The following is a 23,165-nucleotide window of genomic DNA, read 5'->3' as shown; positions in this document are numbered from 1 at the left end:
TGAACTTGTGCATATTCATGTAAGCTCAATAAAGAGCAGTGTTACGAGGGAGCAGACGAGAGCGACTGAGGTCAAGTGAAGGAACGGCGCTGTCACAGTTCTCTCCCTCATCAATTGTCTGGTTCCAGCGGTGGGTCTGTGCTAGACGACCCATCACCAGCTTTTTCCACTGGTTACCAGTACGTGGTAGAATCCACTTCCAGATCTGGTTGTCTTTAAATCTGTGAATGGATTGGCTCCATCTTATCTCTCTTTAACAAAAGAATCCAAGTGGAGCCCTCAGGTCTGCAGATAAGCAGCTTCTGACCAGAACTAGACGTAAAAACAGAGGTGAGCTTTATCGATGGCTGCAGCCAAACTCTGGAACAGTCGCCCTTCACATCAGGTCGTCACCAACACTGGACATTTTTAAAAGCCGGTTGGAAACACATTTGTACTCTGTAGCTTTCAATCCTGACCAGTCTTTATAGTCATTACTGTGTATGTTTCCTATTTTCTCTCTACTCTGTGCAGCACTTTGGCTCAAGCTGTTTTTAAATGTGCTGATAAATAAATGTAGATTTCTTTGAATAAAACAGTGGAGCCGAGCTTTGAGCTCAGTGTGTAACAGTGTGTGTGTGAGAGCCATGTAATGTCCATGTGTGCATGCTGACTGTGCTGCTCTGACCCCCCTCCTCCTTTCAGGGTGGAGCCTGCTGGAGTCCGATGGTTGAGACCAGGTCTGAGGAAGTGTAAGTGTGTTTTTAATGGGATTCATGAAAACAAAGCAGCACACATTCAACCATCTTCATCATGTCAGGAGTCGTCATCAAAGTGTCAATCAATGAACAGATGATGGATCAATAACTGCAGCTGGATTGTGTTTGTTCTCTCCATCAGATTCCTGTCAACTCACAATCGACACAAACACAGTGAACACAAAGCTCCAACTGTCTGACAACAACAGGAAGGTGACACGTGTGGAGGAGGTTCAGTCATATCCTGATCATCCAGACAGATTTGATGTTTATCAGCTGCTGTGTAGAAATGGTCTGACTGGTCGCTGTTACTGGGAGGTCGAGTGGAGAGGAAGAGTTGATATATCAGTGAGTTACAGAAGCATCAGAAGGAAAGGAGACAGTGATGACTGTTTGTTTGGATGGAATGATCAGTCCTGGAGTCTGGTCTGCTCTGATGATGGTCCTGGTTATGTCTGGCACAATAGAATAAAAACATCCATCTCCTCCTCCTCCTCCTCCTCTGTCTCTAACAGAGCAGCAGTGTATGTGGACTGTCCTGCTGGCACTCTGTCCTTCTACAGAGTCTCCTCTGACACTCTGATCCACCTCCACACCTTCAACACCACATTCACTCAAACTCTTTATCCTGGGTTTAGTGTCTGGTCTCGTGGTGCCTCAGTGTCCCTGTGCTGATCCAACAGACAGTTTCCATGACTGCAAGTGTTGAGTGGAAAAATGCTACATTGCATTATTGCATCCTCTCACCACAGGAGGCGCTGTTGGCACCACTGATTGCTGATCAGCTGTTCTCTGATGATCTGATTGATACTGTGAATAACGGGACTCACTGAACTCTGTGACACAGTGAAGATTACAGAGTTTAACTTCACCCTTTAAGACTGACCACAGAACCAAGTCCGCCAGAGCTTTTGTTATATTTTTACATGCTGTGGAGCCATTTGTGGGAGCATTTCAAGTTGCTATACATCAATACAACTGTTATAGCCCTAATTTTAATAATATGTATGCATTAAATAATTTTTTCATGGATCACTCCCTGGACGCCTTCGGCTGCATGAGCAACGTTCTGTCCGAACACTTCTCCTTTAAGCTAAAAGGGCAAAAAGAGAAATATTTTAAGGATGCAGTTACTGTGTTTGTCCACAGTAACTACATAAACTGCAAAAACAACCTCTGCTCATCCAGCTCTGTGAGTATCAGGATACATTTGGTTCATAATACACAGAAAAATCAGAGTTATTACCTGTAATAAATGTGAAAGATTCCTGCAGTGATAACCAGGCAGGACTGAAACACATCCAAGCTGTCACCACGGTAACAGCACCGCCCATCCACAGGTGAGGGGAGGAGCAAAAAGAGGGACTTTGACCATTTTATACTAAAAACACTCAACTAATGTTTCTAACATGAAACAAATAAGCCCACATTAATGTGAGCGTTTATTAAATAATAATAATGATGATTTCCTCCTGATCTCATTTCCACAGCAGAGAAAACTGTGGTGTATATTGAGGTGGAGGGTGTGGTCTGTGGCTCAGGTGTAGAGTGAGGGTGGGGTGCACCACAGCAGCATGCTGGGACTGCTGAGGGTGGAGGAGGGAGTGATGATGACATCAGAGCTGCAGCACAGAGACCAGTGAACACACAGTCTGTTCATCTTTGCATAGATACAATATACAGCACAATATTGAATGACAGACACGCTGTGGGAGCTTCCACAGATACACTGACGTCAGCATCCAGAGTCCTCCTGCTGCTCCCCCCTCAGAGCCCCGTGATCAGCACCAACACATTCAGTTAGATGACAGAGTCCAGCTGCAGCTAGAATCAGCTCCCCTCTGTGAACAACAGCACAGCGTCAGTGTTTCATACTCAGTGAAAGGAGGAAACAGCAGAAGAACACCATGTGTGCTACGTTTCCCAGGACACACTACAAACTGCACAAATACAGAGCAGCACGTGGAAGGACCTGGAGCTGCATTTACAGAGCTGCAGACAGCGTGATGTCCTGTATGGACAGGTGGAAGGAAGCAAGTCCTCAGCTGGAACACTCGTGTTTGTCCACAGACAGGAAACACAGCAGGAAACTTCCTCACAGAAGTGCAGCTCATGGATAACACACTTCCTGTCAGTCAGAATGAGGCTGCAGCCAAACACAGAAAGGTGTTTTTGTCCAGATGAGCCCAGAGAAGAAACACGAGTGTTCACAGACATCAGAAGCTCAGAGAGGTGAAACATGAGGTTGGAGTCCTCGTCAGCATCCAGAAGAGCTGCTGTGAAACCCTGAGTACTCATGACAGACTCTGATGGCACAAACACATCATGATTCAAACAGAAAGACAAACATGGAGCTCCTGATCCTCCTGCATGAGAACAAGCTGACATGAGCGCTGTGTCTGAGAGTGTCTCCCTGTCACAGTGACAATAACACAGCTGCTGCTCACAGTCATTAAACTGACCTGAGGTCAGCTGTGCTCCTTACATATGAACCATGTGACCTCACATCAGTGCTGTGGATGACTGTAGTCATAGAAGAGTAGAGCTGTAGCAGGTGGTGTGAGGAGGAGGTGGTGTATTGTAGTTAACGCAGTACTGAAACACTCCAGCAGAGGGCGCTGTTAAGTCCTTATTGTAACAGTTACTGTGTGCAGTTAGACTTCATACATAATCTGCACTTATTTCCATCAGACATGCTGTCAGTAAATGATTGGTTTCTATTGATTCTACTTCCTGTTGACTCGTTTGATGACAGTGAAACAATCACAGCTGATTGTGTGATGATGTAAACTGTCACTGTTACATTCAGTGTGTGTGACATAATGTTAGTGCAGGCTGATAACAGCCTGGTTCTGTTAGAAACACATGAACGTGTCCATAGATCAGTGTGTGTTTAACATGAGAGCTTCAGCCCTGCTGATGTGTTAAATAAAGACATGCAGGAAAACTGATGAGACTCTGAAATAACTCTTTATATTTATAATGTAACTCTGCATCAAAAGAACAACAAAGGATCCCAGACAGGTTTCTGTGAACAAAGACCATTCTGATGTTTCTGTGTTTCTAACACTTTGACATTATTAGTAAACAGACTGCAGTGAGCAGCATTTATAAAGAGCTTCTATATAAAGATATGACAGCTGTTTGACAAGTTTATCACTCTGTGTTTGGACCTGATCAGTCCAGCTGTTTACTTGAAACATGTTCATTTACCTGTTCTGTTATATTCATGTTCTTGTCTCTGTTGAAAACACATTTTAATGTCCCTCAGATTTTTCTCCCAGATGAATAAATATAAAAATGACACAAACTGACTGCAGCTACTTTTTGTCCTTTCTGTCAAAAACCTTCATGTGACTCATGAGAGACACGTTTCAGCTGTTTGTGACAGATCAGAGGCCAACAAGTCATTTATAACACTTTCCATCATTGTTTAAAGTTCTCAGTGTTTCTGTGTTGCTGCGTATAGGATCTCCCAGCATCATCACTGTGCTGTCCAATCATTGTGTGCGAGGTTACCCTTATAGTGCGATGTGTGTTTGCACAAAGAGAAGCATGTGTGTCAAATATAAATAAGCACAGAACAGAAACAGCTGCTCGTTTCTTCTGTTTAGAGTCAAGTTAGTGTTTTGTGTCTTTGTTTGAGGCCTGATGTCGAGCAGAGGTGTGTGTAACTGCACTGCTCTGTTATATGTGTGAAGTGTGTGCTTCTCTTCAGCATCATCTTTGTCACTGCTGATTCCTTTGTGTCATCATGTGTTGAGAAGAGAGAACAGTTATAACGGAGGAGCAAAAGGAAGCCCTGAAATCTGCATCAACAAGGAAGTGTTGGCTCACCAGTGATCCCAGCAGAGCCACTGGTTTGGCTCCAGTTGTTCTAGATTCAATGATGTTGTTGCTACAGATACATGTCAGCATCTTTATTGAATTTAATATGAAGCAGAAATGGTGTCATTAGGAGAAGAAGAGGAGAACAAGTCCGGCGAGGAGGCAGCAGCTCTTAACCTTTGGTAGAACCTCAAAATCCCATCCTTTCGTGAACCTCGGGACCAAAAATGGTCCCGCCCCAAAAGTGCTCTAAAAATGTTATATATCAATATTTTTTTCTACTTTAAATTAGTCAATCTTTTAAAACTACTTCTGCTTAAAATATCCATGTCAAGTTTTAATTATATTTTCATTGTTTTAACCCTTTAAATCCCAGTTTTATTACATGAGCGCCCTGTTTTTTTAGCCCCAAAAAACAAAAAAACTAAATATTTTCCAAAAAAAACATTTGAAGTAATATTTGTTTGTTATTATAATTAGGCCTTTAGATGGACTAAAGATTGGCACCAACAGTCATTTCGATCGCCTTTTATTTTTTTTCCAGGAGCGCATTTCATAAAATGCACACTATCGACCACGCCCAAAAAGTGCTATAAAAAATTTATATATTAATATTTTATTCCACTTTAAATTAGCCAATCTTTTAGACCTACTTCTCCTTGAAATATTCATGTCAAGTTTTAATTACATTTCGCGGATTTTAACCCTTTATATCCCGGTTTCGTCACATGAGCGCACTGCTTTTTTTGCCCCAAAAAACATAAAACTTGAATATTTTCCAAAAAAAACATTTGAGGTAATATTCAATTGTTATTATAATTAGGCCTTTGGATGGACTAAAGATTGGCACCAAGAGTCATTTCGATCGCCTTTTATTTTTTTTTTCAGGACCAGAAAATGGTCTCCAGGCGGCAAATGCTGCTCCTCTAGGCCGAAAAAAGTGCATCTTCCCGGGGTAAGTCGCGACGATGACCGGGGCACGATCACCGGGGACTGCTTTTTCCAGCACACACGTCCGATACCACGTGACAACAAATACGTCATTTCCTGTTGACTAAAAAAAAAAAAGCACCCTCTCACGGTCCTAGGGACCGAAAATGGTCCCGCCCGATCAGCGGGCGAAGCCGCTGCTGCACGCCGGGAATCAGGCTTCATTTTCCGCAGGTCTGTCCAAGCAGCCCGCTGTTTTCCAGCAGGGGTCAAATGTGAAGCAAGGGCGCCACTCGGTGGACAAATAAAAAAATTACAACTCCTCCTCCTCCAAAATGAAAATGAAACTTAAAAACATCGACGATCCCTTTGACCGTAATTAATTTGCAGTGAAAAATAGCGTTTATAATGGGTTTCAAGGGGCAGAAATCGGCCACGAGGTTCGATAGTGGATGTATGCCTTTTATTCAGCCATTTAAGCTAATTTAAAAAACTCAGACTGAAATTTTAAAATAAAATGGGAAAAAAATACATGTTTGAAAATTTGGCTATACTCCATTAAACACAGTGGAAATGGCATGGAATTAAAAAACGCAAAGGCCACGAAATGGTCCGAGGTTCTACTAAGGAAACGGCAGCTCAGCCCTGAGCTCAGAGAGCTGCACATGAAAAAGCTCCTCAAGCAGATCCTGTCAGAGGTTTGTCATCAACAGGAGGAACTGTTCACATCATAGGATGAAGATGCTGTCAGCTGGATGAAGAAGGTTATTTAATGCAAACGTTCACACTGAAGTCAAATTGTTGTCGTGTTGAACAGATTCATGTACTGATCGTCTCCAGAATGTTAGAAGAGCTTCAATGAATCATTAGAAACAACTTACAGCTGCACAGCTGTGTCAAACACATCTGTGTGTCATTGTGGGATTGTTGTGTTTCTACATGTGACACACGTCTAAAACATGCACACAATCTGAACACAAACAGGGACTCATGTGTTCCCACAGCCAGATGCTGAGAGCCATTTCCTTGTAGTCCTGTGTCTACATACATGAACCATTAGATGTTATTGGAATGATTGTCAGCTCTGATAGTTTCATGTGTGTTTAGCTGGACGCTGTTTGATCCTCGACATGTTTAAAGGTGTCCAGTCCTGAGACACTGGGGCTGGAAACAGCTGTGATGTCATTGGACTGTCACACAGACAGAAGTGCATGAAGTGAGCAGCCGAGGAGCCGCTGATGTTTTGGATTCAACAGCATTTGAAAGGTCGACACAGACACATTTGCACACAGAAAGCTGAATCTGTCATATGCCACAGTGAACTCACTGTTCAGTGTTTTTCAGGAAGCTTCTTAACTGCCTCTGCTGCCAAACAAGCAGCTGATGTCCTCGAGAAGAAGCTGAAGAAGTCTTCAACAACAAATACAGGAAGTGGACTTTCAAATACTAGATTCACTTTAGACTCACAGAGAAATGACTCAACCAGCTGTGTTTGACTCTATGAAAGGTCAGTGTGTGTCTGCACACAGACTGTTGTGTTGGACTGTTATTCAGTTGTCTGCTGAATGTTTTCAAATGTCTGCATCTCAGCTGTGATGAGGCTGGGGGTCATGGGAGGCCACCGTAGCAGCCTCTTCAACATCATGACATCATCATAAATGCTGCTGGACTGTCTGATGGGCTGACGGTGAAAAAGCCGTCGGGAAGGAAACAGAAGACGTTTCAGAGGCTGCAGCAGATTTCTTTGATTCGGGGCCTTTTTCAGCTTTATTGGACAGAGCAGTGAAGATAAGTGACAGCAAAGCAGAGAGAAAGGGGGCGTGGCCCGGGTCAAAGCCAGGCCAGCTGCTCTCCACCTCGTGGCACATGGTCACCTGCTCATCCTAGTGAGCTCCACCAGCAGCCCTTTCACACACTTTACACTGTCAAACACTGTGTGTGGACCTCAGCTAACAACAGGCTACATTTAAGTCTGGACTACATGCTTTTATATTGTTTTTATTCCATCAGCAGCTCAACATCATGAGCAGCTTTGACATAAAGACATCAAACTCAAGCTGACTTTAAACTACTTTTAATACAGGGGCTCAAAAACAACAACATCTTTATTATATATCAGGACACAAAGTCATTTCATCTCAAAGGGAAACAGCTTTATTTGGAATAACCAGCACTATCAACTGGTTTGGGATCTCCACCAGTTTCATGTCTTTGCAGCTTCTCCAACAAAGTTCCTGTAAAATCAGCATGTTTGTCTTTATTGGTTTGATAGTGATTGATTATTCAGTCCCAATCTGCTGTCATCTAAAGAACAAAATGATGTTTCTATGAGTCACAAAGCTCCAGATGTTGTCGGCTTCACAAAGAAAACAAAGAACTTAAACACAAAGTGTTTGGAGCCAAAATGTTCCCAAGCTGCTCTTTTTGAAATGGCAGAGGTACAGTGGTGTCTAACAGCACACTGTGGAAGGCAAACATGTTATTGTTGGATGAAACTTCATGAATCCTTTGTAGATTTGAGCTGTTGGAGCCTTTCTTTTCTCTTCAGGTGTACAGATGCTGAGGAGGCAGGTGAAGCAGGTGGAGCTGTTGTGATGCTGCAGAGGGTGTGTCTTAGTAACTCTGTGAGGCAGAACTGGATCCAACATTGTGGATGTGTTGATGTTGGAGCCATTAAGAGTCTCTGGCCACACTGTAGGATTTCCCTTTGATCCACTGTGGGGGCATTTTGGAGTCTGTCAGTGAAACTCTTCATGTTTGTGTTTGACTCCAGTTTATAGAAACAGAGAAATGTGTCATGCTTTTGTTCGGCCTCCACAAATACACACATTTGTTCATTGGTTGGACTTTTTGGAAGGAGACACATTGAAAACCATGTTAATAAGATCTTGTTGTTTCCTGTGGATCCGACACAGAGAGTGGACTTCAGACAGAAAGCGTGGAAGAGATTTTAGAGGCCGTGTGTGGCAACAGGAAGTTTCTGTGTGTTTGCTGATCTTACATGTGGAAAACAACACGTGATGTTTGTGAAGTCCTACAATGATCATTGTTCTCACAGCATTTTGAGTGGGAACAGTTCAAACTGGGAGTAGTGGGAGTTATTTACTGATTGAAACAAGCTGAATGTTTCTGTGACGATGAAGATCAGCAGCTCAGCTGATCAATGAACTGACATCTATCAGTCGTTTCATGAGATGAAGTCATCAGCAGACATTTGTTCTGACTGTGTGATGAATGTCAGAACGTCAGGGCTCTGCTTTAGTCACTGCTTGATGATCATTGGCTCATTGTTGAATCCAGGGGCCCAGTCTGACCTCTGACCTTTGCTGCAGGTCTTCTGTGTTATCTCCACTTTCATGTCTGATCTTCTGCTGTATCGTCCAAAATAAACATCTGGATCATTTCCAACACTTCAGCAGATCTTTAGTTTGGGCAGTGCAGCACAGAATAACACATATTGTACTATACTGCCCACTTCCTGATCTTATTGGATCTGTGTGTGAGGTTGGTGAAGGAAGCACATGTTTACTGAGTGAGTCGCTGCCATTAGGAACTAGTTTTTATATCACAGCCTGGAAATCACACAGGACCATTTCTGCAAGTGAAAAGTCGTCATTGGAGGAAAATCATTGTGTAGTTTGTGCGACTGTTGTTTGTAAATGAAGAATTGTCCCAACTACATGTGCTGCTGACCCTTGACCTTTTCTTTAGGTGCACAGAGGAGTCTGTGGGAACATCCAGAACTGAGGCATCTTGTGTACAAACGTGTTCAGACCAGATGTCAAATGATGTCAGATGTCATCCGTGAATGGATGCAACTGTGGATCGTTCCAATAAAATGAGGCAGTTTTGTAAGTACAAGCCCACTACAACCCATCATCAACATTTTAAATTACATTATACATCTTCACTGATATAAAGCACCACTATTTTAACCTGATTCATTTTTCCACCCTAACAGTTCATTCCTCAAATCAAACAAGATATTTGACCCTAAAAAAATGCATCAACAAATAATTTTGTAATAAAATATTTATTCTTCAACTTTTACAAGTGAAATCAAACAAGTGTGTTTAAGAGTGAAACCAGAGTGGAAGCTGCTCATATAGAGTCCAACCCAGGCTAAAGTAAGCTGAGTAGAGCAGCACCATCAAAGTGTCGGCTCTCTGAACACGGTGCAAGATCGCCATCTGCAGGACAAAACTAGTTTTTCTCGCCCTCCTCGTCAACATCAAGATGATGTCATCGTACAGCAACTGATTCCCTGTCCGTCTGGAACAAAGCATTTACATTAAAAAAGACATTTACAGAAAATACAAACACCAACAACACATCTCATCATCACATGATATTTTATTATTTATTATATTATATATTTTTATTGTACCATCAACATCAACAAACACCAGCATATTTTCTTTGAGATTGAGTAGAGTGAACCTTTCCCTTGGTTCACTTCCTGCTCGCAGCATCAGCTGACCTCTGACTTCCTGGTTAAGGTCTCTCAGCATTGACTGGAATATCAAATCAGACTCACACCATGTTCTTGTAATGTGGTCATGTCTGTCCGCTGTTTGAAGAGCATCTCTGGCCTAAACACAATAGGAAGAACAACAACACGGCTAAAAAAACAACAACACATTTCCATATTAGATGAAGGGCACCGTAACTGGAAATGGTAACATTCATCTGATGCTGCTTTGGATTTATCTTCTGTTTTAGACCAACTTTGATCACTTCGAGCCATCTTAAGTCCGTTTGTTCTAACTTCTCACTAACATCTCGTATGATTTCAGATCCCTGCTGTTCCTCACCTGCCCTGTAGGTGGCCTCAGTGTGTCTCACACCATTTACAGATGATTACAGGTCATTTACAGTTCAAACAGGTCCAACATAAGAAATATGCAGAAAATATCCTGCTATAACAGTTTGGGTCAAAGTGCAGATGTTCCAGATGTTCTGAGTCTGTCTGTGTTTCATGTTAACATGTAGATGTTGGACCAAAGTGAAGCTTTAGTTTGGGCAGCTGCTGAAGGAGAGGAACATTGCGTTCAGGTTTGGCAACAGGGATTACTACACCACAGCCCGATCCAACCTGAAGAGAGGCATCAGAGAGGCAAAGGGGGACTATAGGAGGAGGATCGAGGACCATTTGAAGAGTAATACCAGCCGGCAGGTGTGGCAAGGCATCCAGCACCTAACCAACTATAAGATCAATCTCGGAGCTGCGGACGGTGACCTGGAGCTGGCAGAGGAGCTGAATATCTTCTTTGCCCGCTTTGAGACCAGGGTACCGGAGGTATTGGAGCCACAGCAGCAACACGCCACCCATAGCAGCACCACCCTCACCCTGGAAGAGCACGAGGTGAGGCGCATGCTGCAGGCTGTTAACCCGAGGAAGGCGGCGGGTCCTGATGGTGTGCCAGGTCGAATATTGAGGGATTGTGCAGGACAGCTGGCTGGGATCTTCACCAGGATTTTCAACAAATCCCTCGCACAGGCGACTGTCCCACTCTGCCTGAAGTCCTCCACCATAGTCCCCTTGCCTAAGAAGCCCCACATCACCGGCCTGAATGACTACAGACCGGTGGCACTCACCCCAGTGGTAATGAAATGCTTTGAGAAGCTGGTCCGCAGACACATCACAGCAGCCCTGCCCCGCAGCCTGGATCCACACCAGTTTGCCTACAGAGCAAACCGGTCCACGGAAGACGCTGTAGCCACAGCACTCCATGCTGCATTAACTCACCTGGAAGAGCATGGTAGCTATGTGCGGATGCTCTTCGTGGATTACTGCTCAGCTTTTAACACCATCCTTCCACACAAACTGGTGGCCAAGCTACAAGACCTGGGGCTTCCAGACAGCACCTGCATGTGGATCAATAGCTTCCTCTCGGGCCATAGACAGAGAGTCAGAGTTGGCCATCACACATCCTCAGCCCTGAGTCTCAGCACTGGCTCACCCCAGGGCTGTGTGCTCAGTCCACTGCTCTACTCTCTCTACACACACGACTGCACTCCTCGCCACCACAGCAACATCTTTGTGAAATTTGCAGATGACACCACAGTGGTGGGGCTCATTTCCAAGGGAGACGAGTCTACGTACAGAGACGAGGTGGAGCAGCTGACGTCATGGTGTAAGGCCAATAACCTCCTCCTCAACACTTCAAAAACCAAAGAACTCATAATAGACTTCAGAAGGAAAAAGGCAGAGATCCAACCACTATTCATAAATGGGGACTGTGTAGAAAGGGTGGCAAGCTTCTGCTTCCTGGGAGTCAATATAGAGGAGAACCTTTCCTGGAGTGTGAACACCTCCGAGCTGCTGAAAAAGGCCCAACAGAGACTGTACTTCCTGAGAATTCTCAGGAGGAATAACATCACACAGAGACTGCTGGTGTCCTTCTACAGAGCCACCATTGAGAGTGTTCTAACTTACTGCATATGCATCTGGTACACTAGCTGCACAGGGGCTCAGAGGAAAGCACTCCAAGGGATCATTAACACCGCCCAAAAGATCACTGGCTGCCCTCTCCCCACACTGGAAGTTCTACACAACGCCCACTGTTTTAAAAAGGCCCAAAACATCATAAAAGACACCTCACATCCTGGCCACTCCCTGTTCGAACTGTTGCCCTCAGGCAGACGGTACAGGGCAATCAGAGCAAGGACTAATAGACTCAAACACAGCTGTAATCCAACTGCAATAACACATCTGAATACTACAAAAAAATGTCCATCACGCCACTCTTGTGTTAATCTATGCACGGTCTGAAGCATGTGTGTGGGAATGTATGTGAATGTTTTACTGTTACATCTTATTAGTATTTTAAGTATTCTATCTATTTTATTTATTGAATTTTATTGTTTTATTTATATTTTGATATTGCTAGGGATGATGCAATGATCGGGGACCATTCTTCATTTCGTTGTTCTCATGACAATGACAATAAAGTTTCTGATTCTGATGTGACTGCAGGAATGTGAAGTGTAACTCTGAGCTCTAGGAAATGAAACTAAACGGACTTTTTCTCCTTTATTTATAGTGTTAAAAATCCCAATTCTTTGAATCTTTGGGCTGAAGGAAGGACAATACTCGGTGTATAAATGCTCAATCAACAATCATTTATTTCCATACAATTCAACACATAAGAGCATTACAACGTCCGGACGGGAGAGATGCCTGCAGAGGGTCAGCAGCATGTCTCAAAATGGTGACGGGTTACTCAGCTTTTTATACTCTCTAGTGGCCCCCACCTAGTCGTAAAAGCCTAAACATTCACATTCTTTCTCTCTTACGGCGCCTAAATTATGACCTCGGCTCCCTGTCTTCTCTGCTCCCTGCAAAGGTGGGGGTGTGGAATGTTGTCTATCTCCCTAGACACCAAGTCTCCTGCTTACAACCTTCTCTTGATGATTCAGCAGTAAAGCATGTCAAGAAAACAGTATAAGACATTCACAGCCGATCAAGGATACAGAGTGATGCACATTTATCTAATGAACTACAAAATGATTATGTTCTTTTAACTCAAAAGTATAATGAGGACTAAACTACATACTGATCACACACTCTATATTAAAGGGTATAATATGATCTACAGCAGTATCATAATTCAACTACTTTGATTACATATATAAGGTAACAAATGATAACAGAATAATCTCAACAATAGGAAAGTGTAGGAGAGCAACAGATGAACAAGCGTTACTGTAACAGGAAACACAAGCACGTCATCAGAGGATCTTTATGTTCATCATCATCACTGTTTCCTTGTTCTGTCACAAACACACAACACTTCCTGCTCTCTCTCTGATGGATCTGATTGGCTGTTTCATTCACAGGAGGTCAGGGCGTCACACAAACAGCTTTAACTGCACAACGACACACTTTAAATCATCTGCAGACAAACCTGTGTGTTTGATTTATGAAGAAATAATAAAGACGTGTGTACAGCTGTCCATGAAGCAGCTTCTCACACAAACTCTGACACTTCAGCCACTTTAATTCCTGCAAAGCTGCGTAATAAAGAGCTGTGACTGCTATGAGCTGCTGATGATGACTGCATGAAGCTCTCAGCTGAAGCTTCTTTCATTTATTTTAATGTTAATGTCGCCTTTTTAAGTCTGTGTGAGGATTTTAATGACACACATTAAAGGAGCTTCTTTGATTAAAACCAAATTCATGTTGATTTTCAGCCTGAAATGATAAAAACTTTAATAATTCTGTTTATAATCATCAACCTGGAGACTAATGAAAAGTATAATAGTGAAAGAAAGCCTTTATTATTTGAGTAATGCCTGAATCTGCTCAGAGACGGAGACAACACAGAGGTGTTGATGACAGTTTGACATTAACTGAATTAAAAACAAAGTGCTCTTATTGTGAAAATCTGCCTCCTACTTCTTTAAATCATTTTTATGTATTTTTTAACCTCACAGTGAAACATTGAGGCATTAATCTGACACAGTTTGATCAGCAGCTGTGTTTTCACTGACGTTTCACTTTGATTTGTTCAGACTGAGCAGAGAGGATCGGTTCTCTGTGTGCGCACTGCTGAGAAACACAAGCTCATTTCTGCTGTTTCATGAAAACAGTGTTATGGAGGAACAAGAAGTTCAGCCTCTAAACTCTCAGCGTGAGGACTGAGTGAAGAGTTTCAGAGCAGAGAGTTTTGGCTCACAGCTTTTAGCGTCTACACAAAGAGACGATTACGCACTTGATCTGAGAACATCTCCACCTCCTACAAACAAACTCTCCTACGAGCAGCTGTAACAACTAGGGATGGGTATTGATAAGATTTTCACGATTCCGATTCCACTTTCGATTCTGTTTAACGATTCGATTCTTTATCGATTCTTTTTAAAAAAGGAGAACACTAAGGTCGATTAGCTTAGAGCTTTGTTTTATATCTTCTCTTTGAACAAGATAGAAATCTAGGAGTAACATGGCCTTACAAACCCAACAGTGAGATCTTAAGAGATCCAGCCTACGGCTCTTCAATGGGGTGTCACAGGATCCCCAGGAAAAAAAATGTAAATGTAAAATAATAAAATAAATATTCTTCTGTAGCAACAACAAAGTATAACATAAATTATTCTGCAGCAATTACACAAGAATATCCAGTAATGTCCTGCCTACAATTAAACACATTCACTTACTGAAAATCATCTGCTGTGGCAAATGGGTGCAAACCTTTGACCACAAACTGAGTCACTGCTCGGTGACATTCGTCTATCCTGCCTGAAAGGAGACGCTACCGCTAGACTGCAGCAAGAACTGCCAGCATCTGAGCCAGACTCTGTCTCTCATCATGGTCACTAAATGCACAGTAATGGCAGGTTTGTAATAAGGCAGATCGTGCTAACATAATATGCACTGTTAGTTGATTATTTACCTGCCGCATTAACGGGCGAGGACGTGCAAACGTTACCGCTGCTGCTGGGTTGAGATTCACGAGACCGGAGCGGAATTAAAAACACGACATTCATTTAAGGTCATCGTGTGTTTTGTGAGCAAATGCTTTTGCATATTCGTAGTGTTTCCTCCCTTAAATGAAATATCTACTTTGCAAGTATTGCAAGTTGCCCTGTTGTCATCCGTTCTCGTAAAGTATAACCAAGCTTTTGAGCATTTGAGCCGCTTACGCGCCGTGTTTCCTGCCAGGTAAATGACGCTCCGCAACGCGGTGACGTCATTCGGGGCGACTGGAATCGATAAGGGAATCGTTTGCAAAAATGGCAAACGATTCCAAGGAATTGAAACAGTGGGAACCGGTTCTCAACAAGAACCGGTTTTCGATACCCATCCCTAGTAACAACCACAACAGGCAGAAGACTGGATTTCTTCAGGTCAGATTTCATGCAGTTTGCATAAATTGTGTGTCACAGACATTGTAGTTCACATTTGTGTGACTCGTTTAAATCTTCTCCTCCTGAAAGTGAAACTCTTACAAACACATAAGGACACAAAAATCCTCGTGTCCACAGCTTTCAGTCCCAAACTGACTCTGAGCCTCGTCAGTAAATCCGTCAGCTTTTTACCATCTAAAGAAGTCTTTGTGCTGCTGCAGACGTTAGTAAATCTGACCCGAAATGTTCTTTTTTCTTTAAACTCACAGGCTGCTCTCCTTTAAATGACCTGCAGGAATCAGCAGGGTCAGAACATGTGTGTGTGGCAGAGTCTGAGCAGAAACCTGCTGCAGGTTGATCAAACTAAAGTCATATTAAGGAGCTACTGGCACAGAATTAAAGTTATAAATGAAGTTTACAGAACACTGTTTGCCTTTAATTCTCTAAGCACAGATAAATGAACACCATTGGACTTTATCAGAAATGAATGAAATATCACTGGGATCAGGTGTAAAGTGACACGTGGAAGACTGGGTTTGTTTTTTAATACTTAAAGTTATCAAACAGAAACAACAGAAGTCCAAATGTTGCACTTGAATACAGAGAGAACAGAAATGATGGAGGAATCATTTAGTTCCACTCAGAAATATGAACGTCAGGTTAATCAGACGATGGACTGAAGAACAATCAGAGTGTTTCCATATAGAAACATCTGTTTGTTCTTAATCACTCACTCAAAAAAGAGAAACTGGATGCCTGTTACATTTACAGGAGTTTGAAGAAAACATGTTTCTGAAATGAACATAATTAAATCATACAGGGAGTGCAGAATTATTAGGCAAGTTGTATTTTTGAGGAATCATTTTATTATTGAACAACAACCATGTTCTCAATGAACCCAAAAAACTCATTAATATCAAAGCTGAATGTTTGTGGAAGTAGTTTTTAGTTTGTTTTTAGTTTGTTTTTAGTTTTAGCCCCCCCACACTCCCTAGCAGATCATTACATGGAGAAACCTTTGGAATGCAAGCATGCTGATCCACACAGGTATGCTCACAGGTGTACACACGGGTATTCACAGACGCAGACTACAGCTTTCTTGGCTGCTGCCTCAAAGCACATTGTGCGCTGTCTATCTTGCGTGCTGCACAATATCGGTTATTATTTAGTATCTACTGATATCTACTGCTAGCTAGTTTATTGTGATGGTGCTTTTTTTTTTTTTATTATGTTGCTCTTTGTTGTTTGCTTTCTCTTCTGTTTTTTTCTCCATACAGGTGATCCAGGTGTTTTTTGTTTTTTTGTTTTTTTTTTCTTTTCTTTCTTCCCCCCTTCTCACCGTCTCTTCTCCCCTTTGGTTTTCTTTCTCTCCCTCTCTTTCTTTCATTCTTTCTCCCTGTCCTATCCCCCAGTCATGTCTGTCCCGTTTGTAGCAACTGAAAATAAAATAAATTCATAATTATAATAAAGGTCAATCAAATGGACCAATATGGCAAGGCCATGATGATCCACTTGGTAAAATAAATCCGCTTGGCATCTTTCTTGGCCTTAAGACAACAATTCTGATGCTAAAGATCCAGTTTGTTTGTAGTTTTAGCTATTTTAGGGGGATATCTGTGTGTGCAGGTGACTATTACTGTGCATAATTATTAGGCAACTTAACAAAAACAAATATATACCCATTTCAATTATTTATTTTTACCAGTGACACCAATATAACATCTCCACATTCACAAATATACATTTCAGACATTCAAAAACAAAACAAAAACAAATCAGCGACCAATATAGCCACCTTTCTTTGCAAGGACACTCAAAAGCCTGCCATCCATGGATTCTGTCAGTGTTTTGATCTGTTCACCATCAACATTGCGTGCAGCAGCAACCACAGCCTCCCAGACACTGTTCAGAGAGGTGTACTGTTTTCCCTCCTTGTAAATCTCACATTTGATGATGGACCACAGGTTCTCAATGGGGTTCAGATCAGGTGAACAAGGAGGCCATGTCATTAGTTTTTCTTCTTTTATACCCTTTCTTGCAGCCACGCTGTGGAGTACTTGGACGCGTGTGATGGAGCATTGTCCTGCATGAAAATCATGTTTTTCTTGAAGGATGCAGACTTCTTCCTGTACCACTGCTTGAAGAAGGTGTCTTCCAGAAACTGGCAGTAGGACTGGGAGTTGAGCTTGACTCCATCCTCAACCCGAAAAGGCCCCACAAGCTCATCTTTGATGATACCAGCCCAAACCAGTACTCCACCTCCACCTTGCTGGCGTCTGAGTGGGACTGGAGCTCTCTGCCCTTTACCAATCCAGCCACGGGCCCATCCATCTGGCCCATCAAGACTCACTCTCATTCATCAGTCCATAAAACCTTAGAAAAACCAGTCTTGAGATATTTCTTGGCCCAGTCTTGACGTTTCAGCTTGTGTGTCTTGTTCAGTGGTGGTCGTCTTTCAGCCTTTCTTACCTTGGCCATGTCTCTGAGTATTGCACACCTTGTGCTTTTGGGCACTCCAGTGATGTTGCAGCTCTGAAATATGGCCAAACTGGTGGCAAGTGGCATCTTGGCAGCTGCACGCTTGACTTTTCTCAGTTCATGGGCAGTTATTTTGCGCCTTGGTTTTTCCACACGCTTCTTGCGACCCTGTTGACTATTTTGAATGAAACGCTTGATTGTTCGATGATCACGCTGCAGAAGCTTTGCAATTTTGAGACTGTTGCATCCCTCTGCAAGATATCTCACTATTTTTGACTTTTCTGAGCCCGTCAAGTCCTTCTTTTGACCCATTTTGCCAAAGGAAAGGACGTTGCCTAATAATTATGCACACCTGATATAGGGTGTTGATGTCATTAGACCACACCCCTTCTCATTACAGAGATGCACATCACCTAATATGCTTAATTGGTAGTAGGCTTTCGAGCCTATACAGCTTGGAGTAGGACAACATGCATGAAGAGGATGATGTGGACAAAATACTTATTTGCCTAATAACTCTGCACTCCCTGTATTCCCAGAACCACCATGTAATGAAGACCACTTTTTGTCTACATGAGGTGCAGGAACAGTCTGTGGAGCAAGAGACACCATACTTCTTACTCCTCTCAAAGGGAACAAGGTGGGATTTTACATCTTTTAGAAACTTCTCAAACGTGATTATCAGTAGAGATCTCATTTAAACTGATTTAACTGATTTATTCATTCCATATTACTGGTTTATTTCCCATCCCCCCCCCCCCCCCCCCCCCCCCCCAAAGAGATTGGGAACTAAGAGAAATCAGTCTGTAATCCTACAAAAAAAATCTGTGAAAAGAAAATGTTTTGTTGTTCTTCTGCTTCTTTTATCTGGAAATGTGCAACCTAATCCTGGTCCAGATTGCAAATTCTTAAGTACTCCTTGTGATTTTAAAACTCGAACAGGTCTTGGTATCACTCATTTACATGTCAGAAGTCTTCTTCCCAAACTTGATTTTGTGAAAATTTGGATGAAAGTTAGATACTGATATTCTTATATTATCAGAAACCTGGCTTACTAAATCAATTATTGACAAAGACATTGCAATAATGGGCTATAATCTTTTCCGTTGCGACTGCCCCAGAAAGGGTGGCGGTGTTGCAATTTATGTAAAAAGCAAATTCCATGTTACTGTCGATTCATCGGTACCTGTTCGTAAACAGTTTGAACTTCTTGCCCTCAAGCTCCAACGTTTCAAGGGCTATTTTATTACCATTGTGGGCTGTTATAGACCCCCCTCTGCTAGTAGTGAGGCTTTAGTTTCACTTAGTGAAAAACTATCTACTTTAGATTTTAATGGAATTGTGCTGGCCGGAGATTTCAACTGGGACTGGTTGTCCTCTGCCTCAGACAGTTTTAAATCCATGTGTGATTCATATAATCTCACACAACTAATTTACAGCACATCTCGTCCAAATCTTAAATGCCCAGAAAAGTCATCACTTATTGATTTATTTTTAACTAATATGCCGTATAAATATTCTCACACTGGGGTTTTCGCAAATGATATCAGTGACCACTGTGTGGTAGCTGTAGTCAGACAATTGAAGCTCCCAAAATCAAGGCCACAAATAGCTTTTAAAAAGATGTAACAATGTGACATAATGCAATATAATAGTGTCAGTTACACATTGTGGGTTGCACTGTGGCCACACAGCAAAAATGCCAGTGTTGATTTTTCAGTGTTAGCAGAATTCAACAGAGTTCCGAGTTAGTTCAACACTTAATCGAGTTAAAATAACACATCGGGAGTTGATTCCTGAAAAGTGTTAGTGTGGATTTTAGTCGTTACTGCATTTTAACACTGTGGGTGTTAAATTAGACCACACCTTCATTTCCTGTGGAGCTCCGCATTCCAGAATCTTCGGTCGCCACTTTTTCTTGCTGCTGCGGTAAGTTTTATTCGGTTAAATATTACGTTTTAGATTGATGTTAGAGCAGGTAACATGATAACTAGTAAAAAAATATTATTTATATCAAAATACATCATCTTTAAGTGTCATATTTGAATTTTAACTGTTTTTGTTAAGCTGGGCTACTGCTAGCTAGAACTCTGCAAAGTACCAGTTTCTTTCCTAATATTCATTTAGCATAATCTGGCTGTTGGCAGACTGTAATGAATATTACTTGTTAATATATGTCACAGTTTTTATTAAATGCCTTTTATTTATTTTCGAATTAAACTGCTAAAGCCTTAGGGTCAGTGGTCTCAAACTCGCGGCCCAGAGGCCACTTACGGCCCACGTCAGGTCAGGTGAGGTGAAGAAGTATAATGCAATTTGGCCCTTAAAGTGACTTTTTTTTGTCATTAGCCAAAAATGATTTAATATGAAGGCAATAAGGGCAGAGTGTTACGGGCCCTCATGGGTAGTGTAGTCCGTGCTGCGGGGAGAACGTGGAACTGCCCCTCCCGTTGTGTGTTTGAGCGCGAGAGAGGGAGAAAGTAGGAGCTGTTACCGAGGAGAAATGGAAGAAGAAAGCATGTAAATATAATAATAACCACTGCCGCCAAAATGAGTGCCTGGTTGTAAGAAAGCTGTTAAGACTCGACTGTACACTGTGTTCGCTGACAGTAAAGCTACAAGCCCGACAACCCGACGTATTAGCCAGAGGTGTCATTACCACGGTTCAGAGCCGCGGACCTGGCCGAGGTAACAAGAGAGTACAAACAGGTGGTTTGATTGGCTTTGTTAGTTCAGCGAGAGTCAAAAACTAATGTGAACACTTATTTCTGCATTTTTATTTTGTTAAATATGAACACAATTAAAGCAGAAGTGCTGCAAAGTGTCTGACCAGAAAGAGAGGACCATTGTGTTCATTTGGTAGTTCAATTAAAGGCATCGGTTAGTTAAGAGTGAGGGGGGGGGGGGGGGGGGGGGAATGCGTTCATATTTGCAGTTTTGTCTTGTGATACAATATTTGAAATTTAAGAACCAACAAACCAAACGCTACATTGTCAGGAATATTTGTGGGTGTTTTCTTTGTGGTTTCTGTTTTTTTGAAGTAGCCCTCCAATGAGATGACAGCTCATTTAAGTTTGAGACCCTTCCTTAGGTGAACTAGGATGCTTAAGGGTAACCTGGGAGTTACATTACACTATAATGGCCCCTACATCTTGTAAATTATGGGAATTTCATCATAGTGCGCATTTCTGTAGCCAGTAGGTATTTTTCTTTTTTTTTAGATTTACATTTGTTTGTGGTACATTAAGCATTTTCTAGTCTAAAAATGAATAACAGGGTTATATTAGGGTTTGTTAGAGAGTGGGGAGGGGTTTTATGGCGTAAAATATATAAAAATAATAAAATAGAAATATGGTTCCTACTAACCCCTGTGATAGTTGAGAGAATACTGTATTGCAGTCATGTTACACAGCTTGTACTACTTAAAAATGGACCAAGGATGTTTTTTCTTAACAAAATTAATTTAAGCTCAGTCTAAAGGGACTAGACATGCTAGATATTTTGCAAAGAAATGGTGTTATATGCTGGACCTTATTTTACTCTTGGAAGGTGGTGATATGCTGGTTCCTGAGAAGAGATGAAGTAATCAAAGTCAGCTTTTCAAGACAGCCCCAAGACTCTTCGCAACTTGTGTTCAAATGTGAGGCCGTTGTCAGGTGATAAATGCAAGGAAGAGGTACTCAACTGACATGAAACGTGTCAAAGACAACATGAAGGTGACATTTCAACATAGGCAAAAACTGGTTCAAGAACCTGCCACAGCTTCTGCTGTCCTGGACCTTTTCCCAAGATTTCTGGATACACCTGGCTTGGTAAGGCATAAAATGATTTAATGACCGCTTTGTGGTTCCTTTGTTTGTTTTCTTGTTAAAGTGTTGTTTCTGTTGTTACACTTTGTGTTTAAGATTGACCAAGACTTCACAATGCTGTTTGTTGGGGAGGAAGTGTCTGCAAAGTTCTTTGCAAAGTGGCCAACATTCTTCAAGCCAAGGATCATCAAAGACTGCAAAAATCTGTCTCAGAGTACAGAATTGGATCAGCTGCTCATTTCTACACAGCGTTACTCTGACGAGGGTGGTAAGTGTAAGTTGGAAATGGTAGATTTTGCATGCCTTTACAGCATTTGCTTAATTCCCACAACACAATATATCACTGGACCATACTGGTAAACCTTTACTACAAATTGGAATACAGCTGTCCATTTTCTAAATCACATTGGGTTTCTGTTCATTTCTGTATGGTATGAAAACAAGCTTACAAACATGTTAAACTTGAAATGACATTTAAATGGTAAATGGCCTGCATTTGTATAGCGCTTTTCTAGTCCATAGGACCCCAAAGCGCTTTACACTACATTCAGTCATTCACACACAGGCGATAGCAAGCTACATTGTAGCCACAGCTGCCCTGGGGCACACTGACAGAGGCGAGGCTGCCGGACACAGGCGCCACCGGGCCCTCTGACCACCACCAGTAGGCAAACACGGGGTTAGTATCTTGCCCAAGGATATTTGGCATGGAGCCAGGGTGCAGCCTGGGATCGAACCACCGACCTTCTGATTAGTGGCTGACCTGCTCTGCCACCTGAGCTACAGCCACCCTACATTATTATTTGCGTTATATCTGGAACCATTGCCTCAATATATAAGACAAAATAAAGAAGTAGAAGGTATTAATATCCATGAAAAGGAGCATAAATTAGCCTGCTATGCAGATGATATTTTAATATTTTTGGGTCAACCATCAAACTCTTTACCTAAATTAATGCAATCATTTGAATACTTTGGTCGACCATCTGGATATAGGGTTAATATGAGTAAAACACAATTGCTTAAGTAAGTATAAGTATCAATTAGCATGGCAAACAGAGTACTTTAAATATCTAGGAGTCATAATACCTAAGGATCTTACAGAACTATTAGAACGAAATTATTTACCAATACAGAAAAAAATTAAGGAACATATAGCGAGATGGAATCTAATTCCATCCATCCATCCATCTTCATCCGCTTTATCCGAGGCCGGGTCGCGGGGGCAGCAGCCTGAGCAAAGAGGCCCAGACCTCCCTCTCCCCAGCCACCTCCTCCAGCTTATCCGGGGGAATACCAAGGCGTTCCCAGGCCAGCCGAGAGATATAATCTCTCCAGCGTGTCCTGGGTCTGCCCCGGGGCCTCCTCCCGGTGGGACATGCCTGGAACACCTCACCCAGGAGGCGCCCAGGGGGCATCCTTGTCAGATGCCCGAACCACCTCAGCTGGCTCCTTTCGATGTGGAGCAGCAGCTGCTCTACTCTGAGCCCCTCCCGGATGGCTGAACTTCTCACCCTATCTCTAAGGGAGAGGC

At 42.3% G+C, this 23,165-nt stretch overlaps 1 protein-coding gene and 1 long non-coding RNA gene across 3 annotated transcripts in view; one reads left to right on the top strand and one right to left on the bottom strand.

The window, feature by feature from the left end:
- The window catches only part of LOC146670765 (uncharacterized), a 428,660-nt gene that overhangs the window by 350,596 nt on the left and 54,899 nt on the right, over nt 1–23,165 (bottom strand). The window lies entirely within an intron of this gene.
- The window catches only part of LOC146670767 (stonustoxin subunit alpha-like), a 164,254-nt gene that overhangs the window by 119,337 nt on the left and 21,752 nt on the right, over nt 1–23,165 (top strand). The window contains exons 10-11 of one of the 2 annotated variants that reach the window (XM_085402840.1): nt 685–731; nt 880–1,723. The exons of the other annotated variant lie outside the window; for it this stretch is intronic. Coding sequence (XP_085258966.1) covers nt 685–731; nt 880–1,412 — 580 coding nt within the window. The 3' untranslated portion in view covers nt 1,413–1,723. Of the gene's footprint in view, nt 1–684; nt 732–879; nt 1,724–23,165 lie in introns of those variants that run through there. 2 annotated transcript variants of the gene reach the window in all.

This window comes from Rhamphochromis longiceps, linkage group LG4, assembly GCF_057381845.1.
Source record: "Rhamphochromis longiceps isolate RC_006_pf linkage group LG4, R_longiceps_female_GT1.1, whole genome shotgun sequence".
NCBI lineage: Eukaryota > Metazoa > Chordata > Actinopteri > Cichliformes > Cichlidae > Rhamphochromis > Rhamphochromis longiceps.
This window is presented reverse-complemented; position numbering and strand designations above follow the sequence as displayed.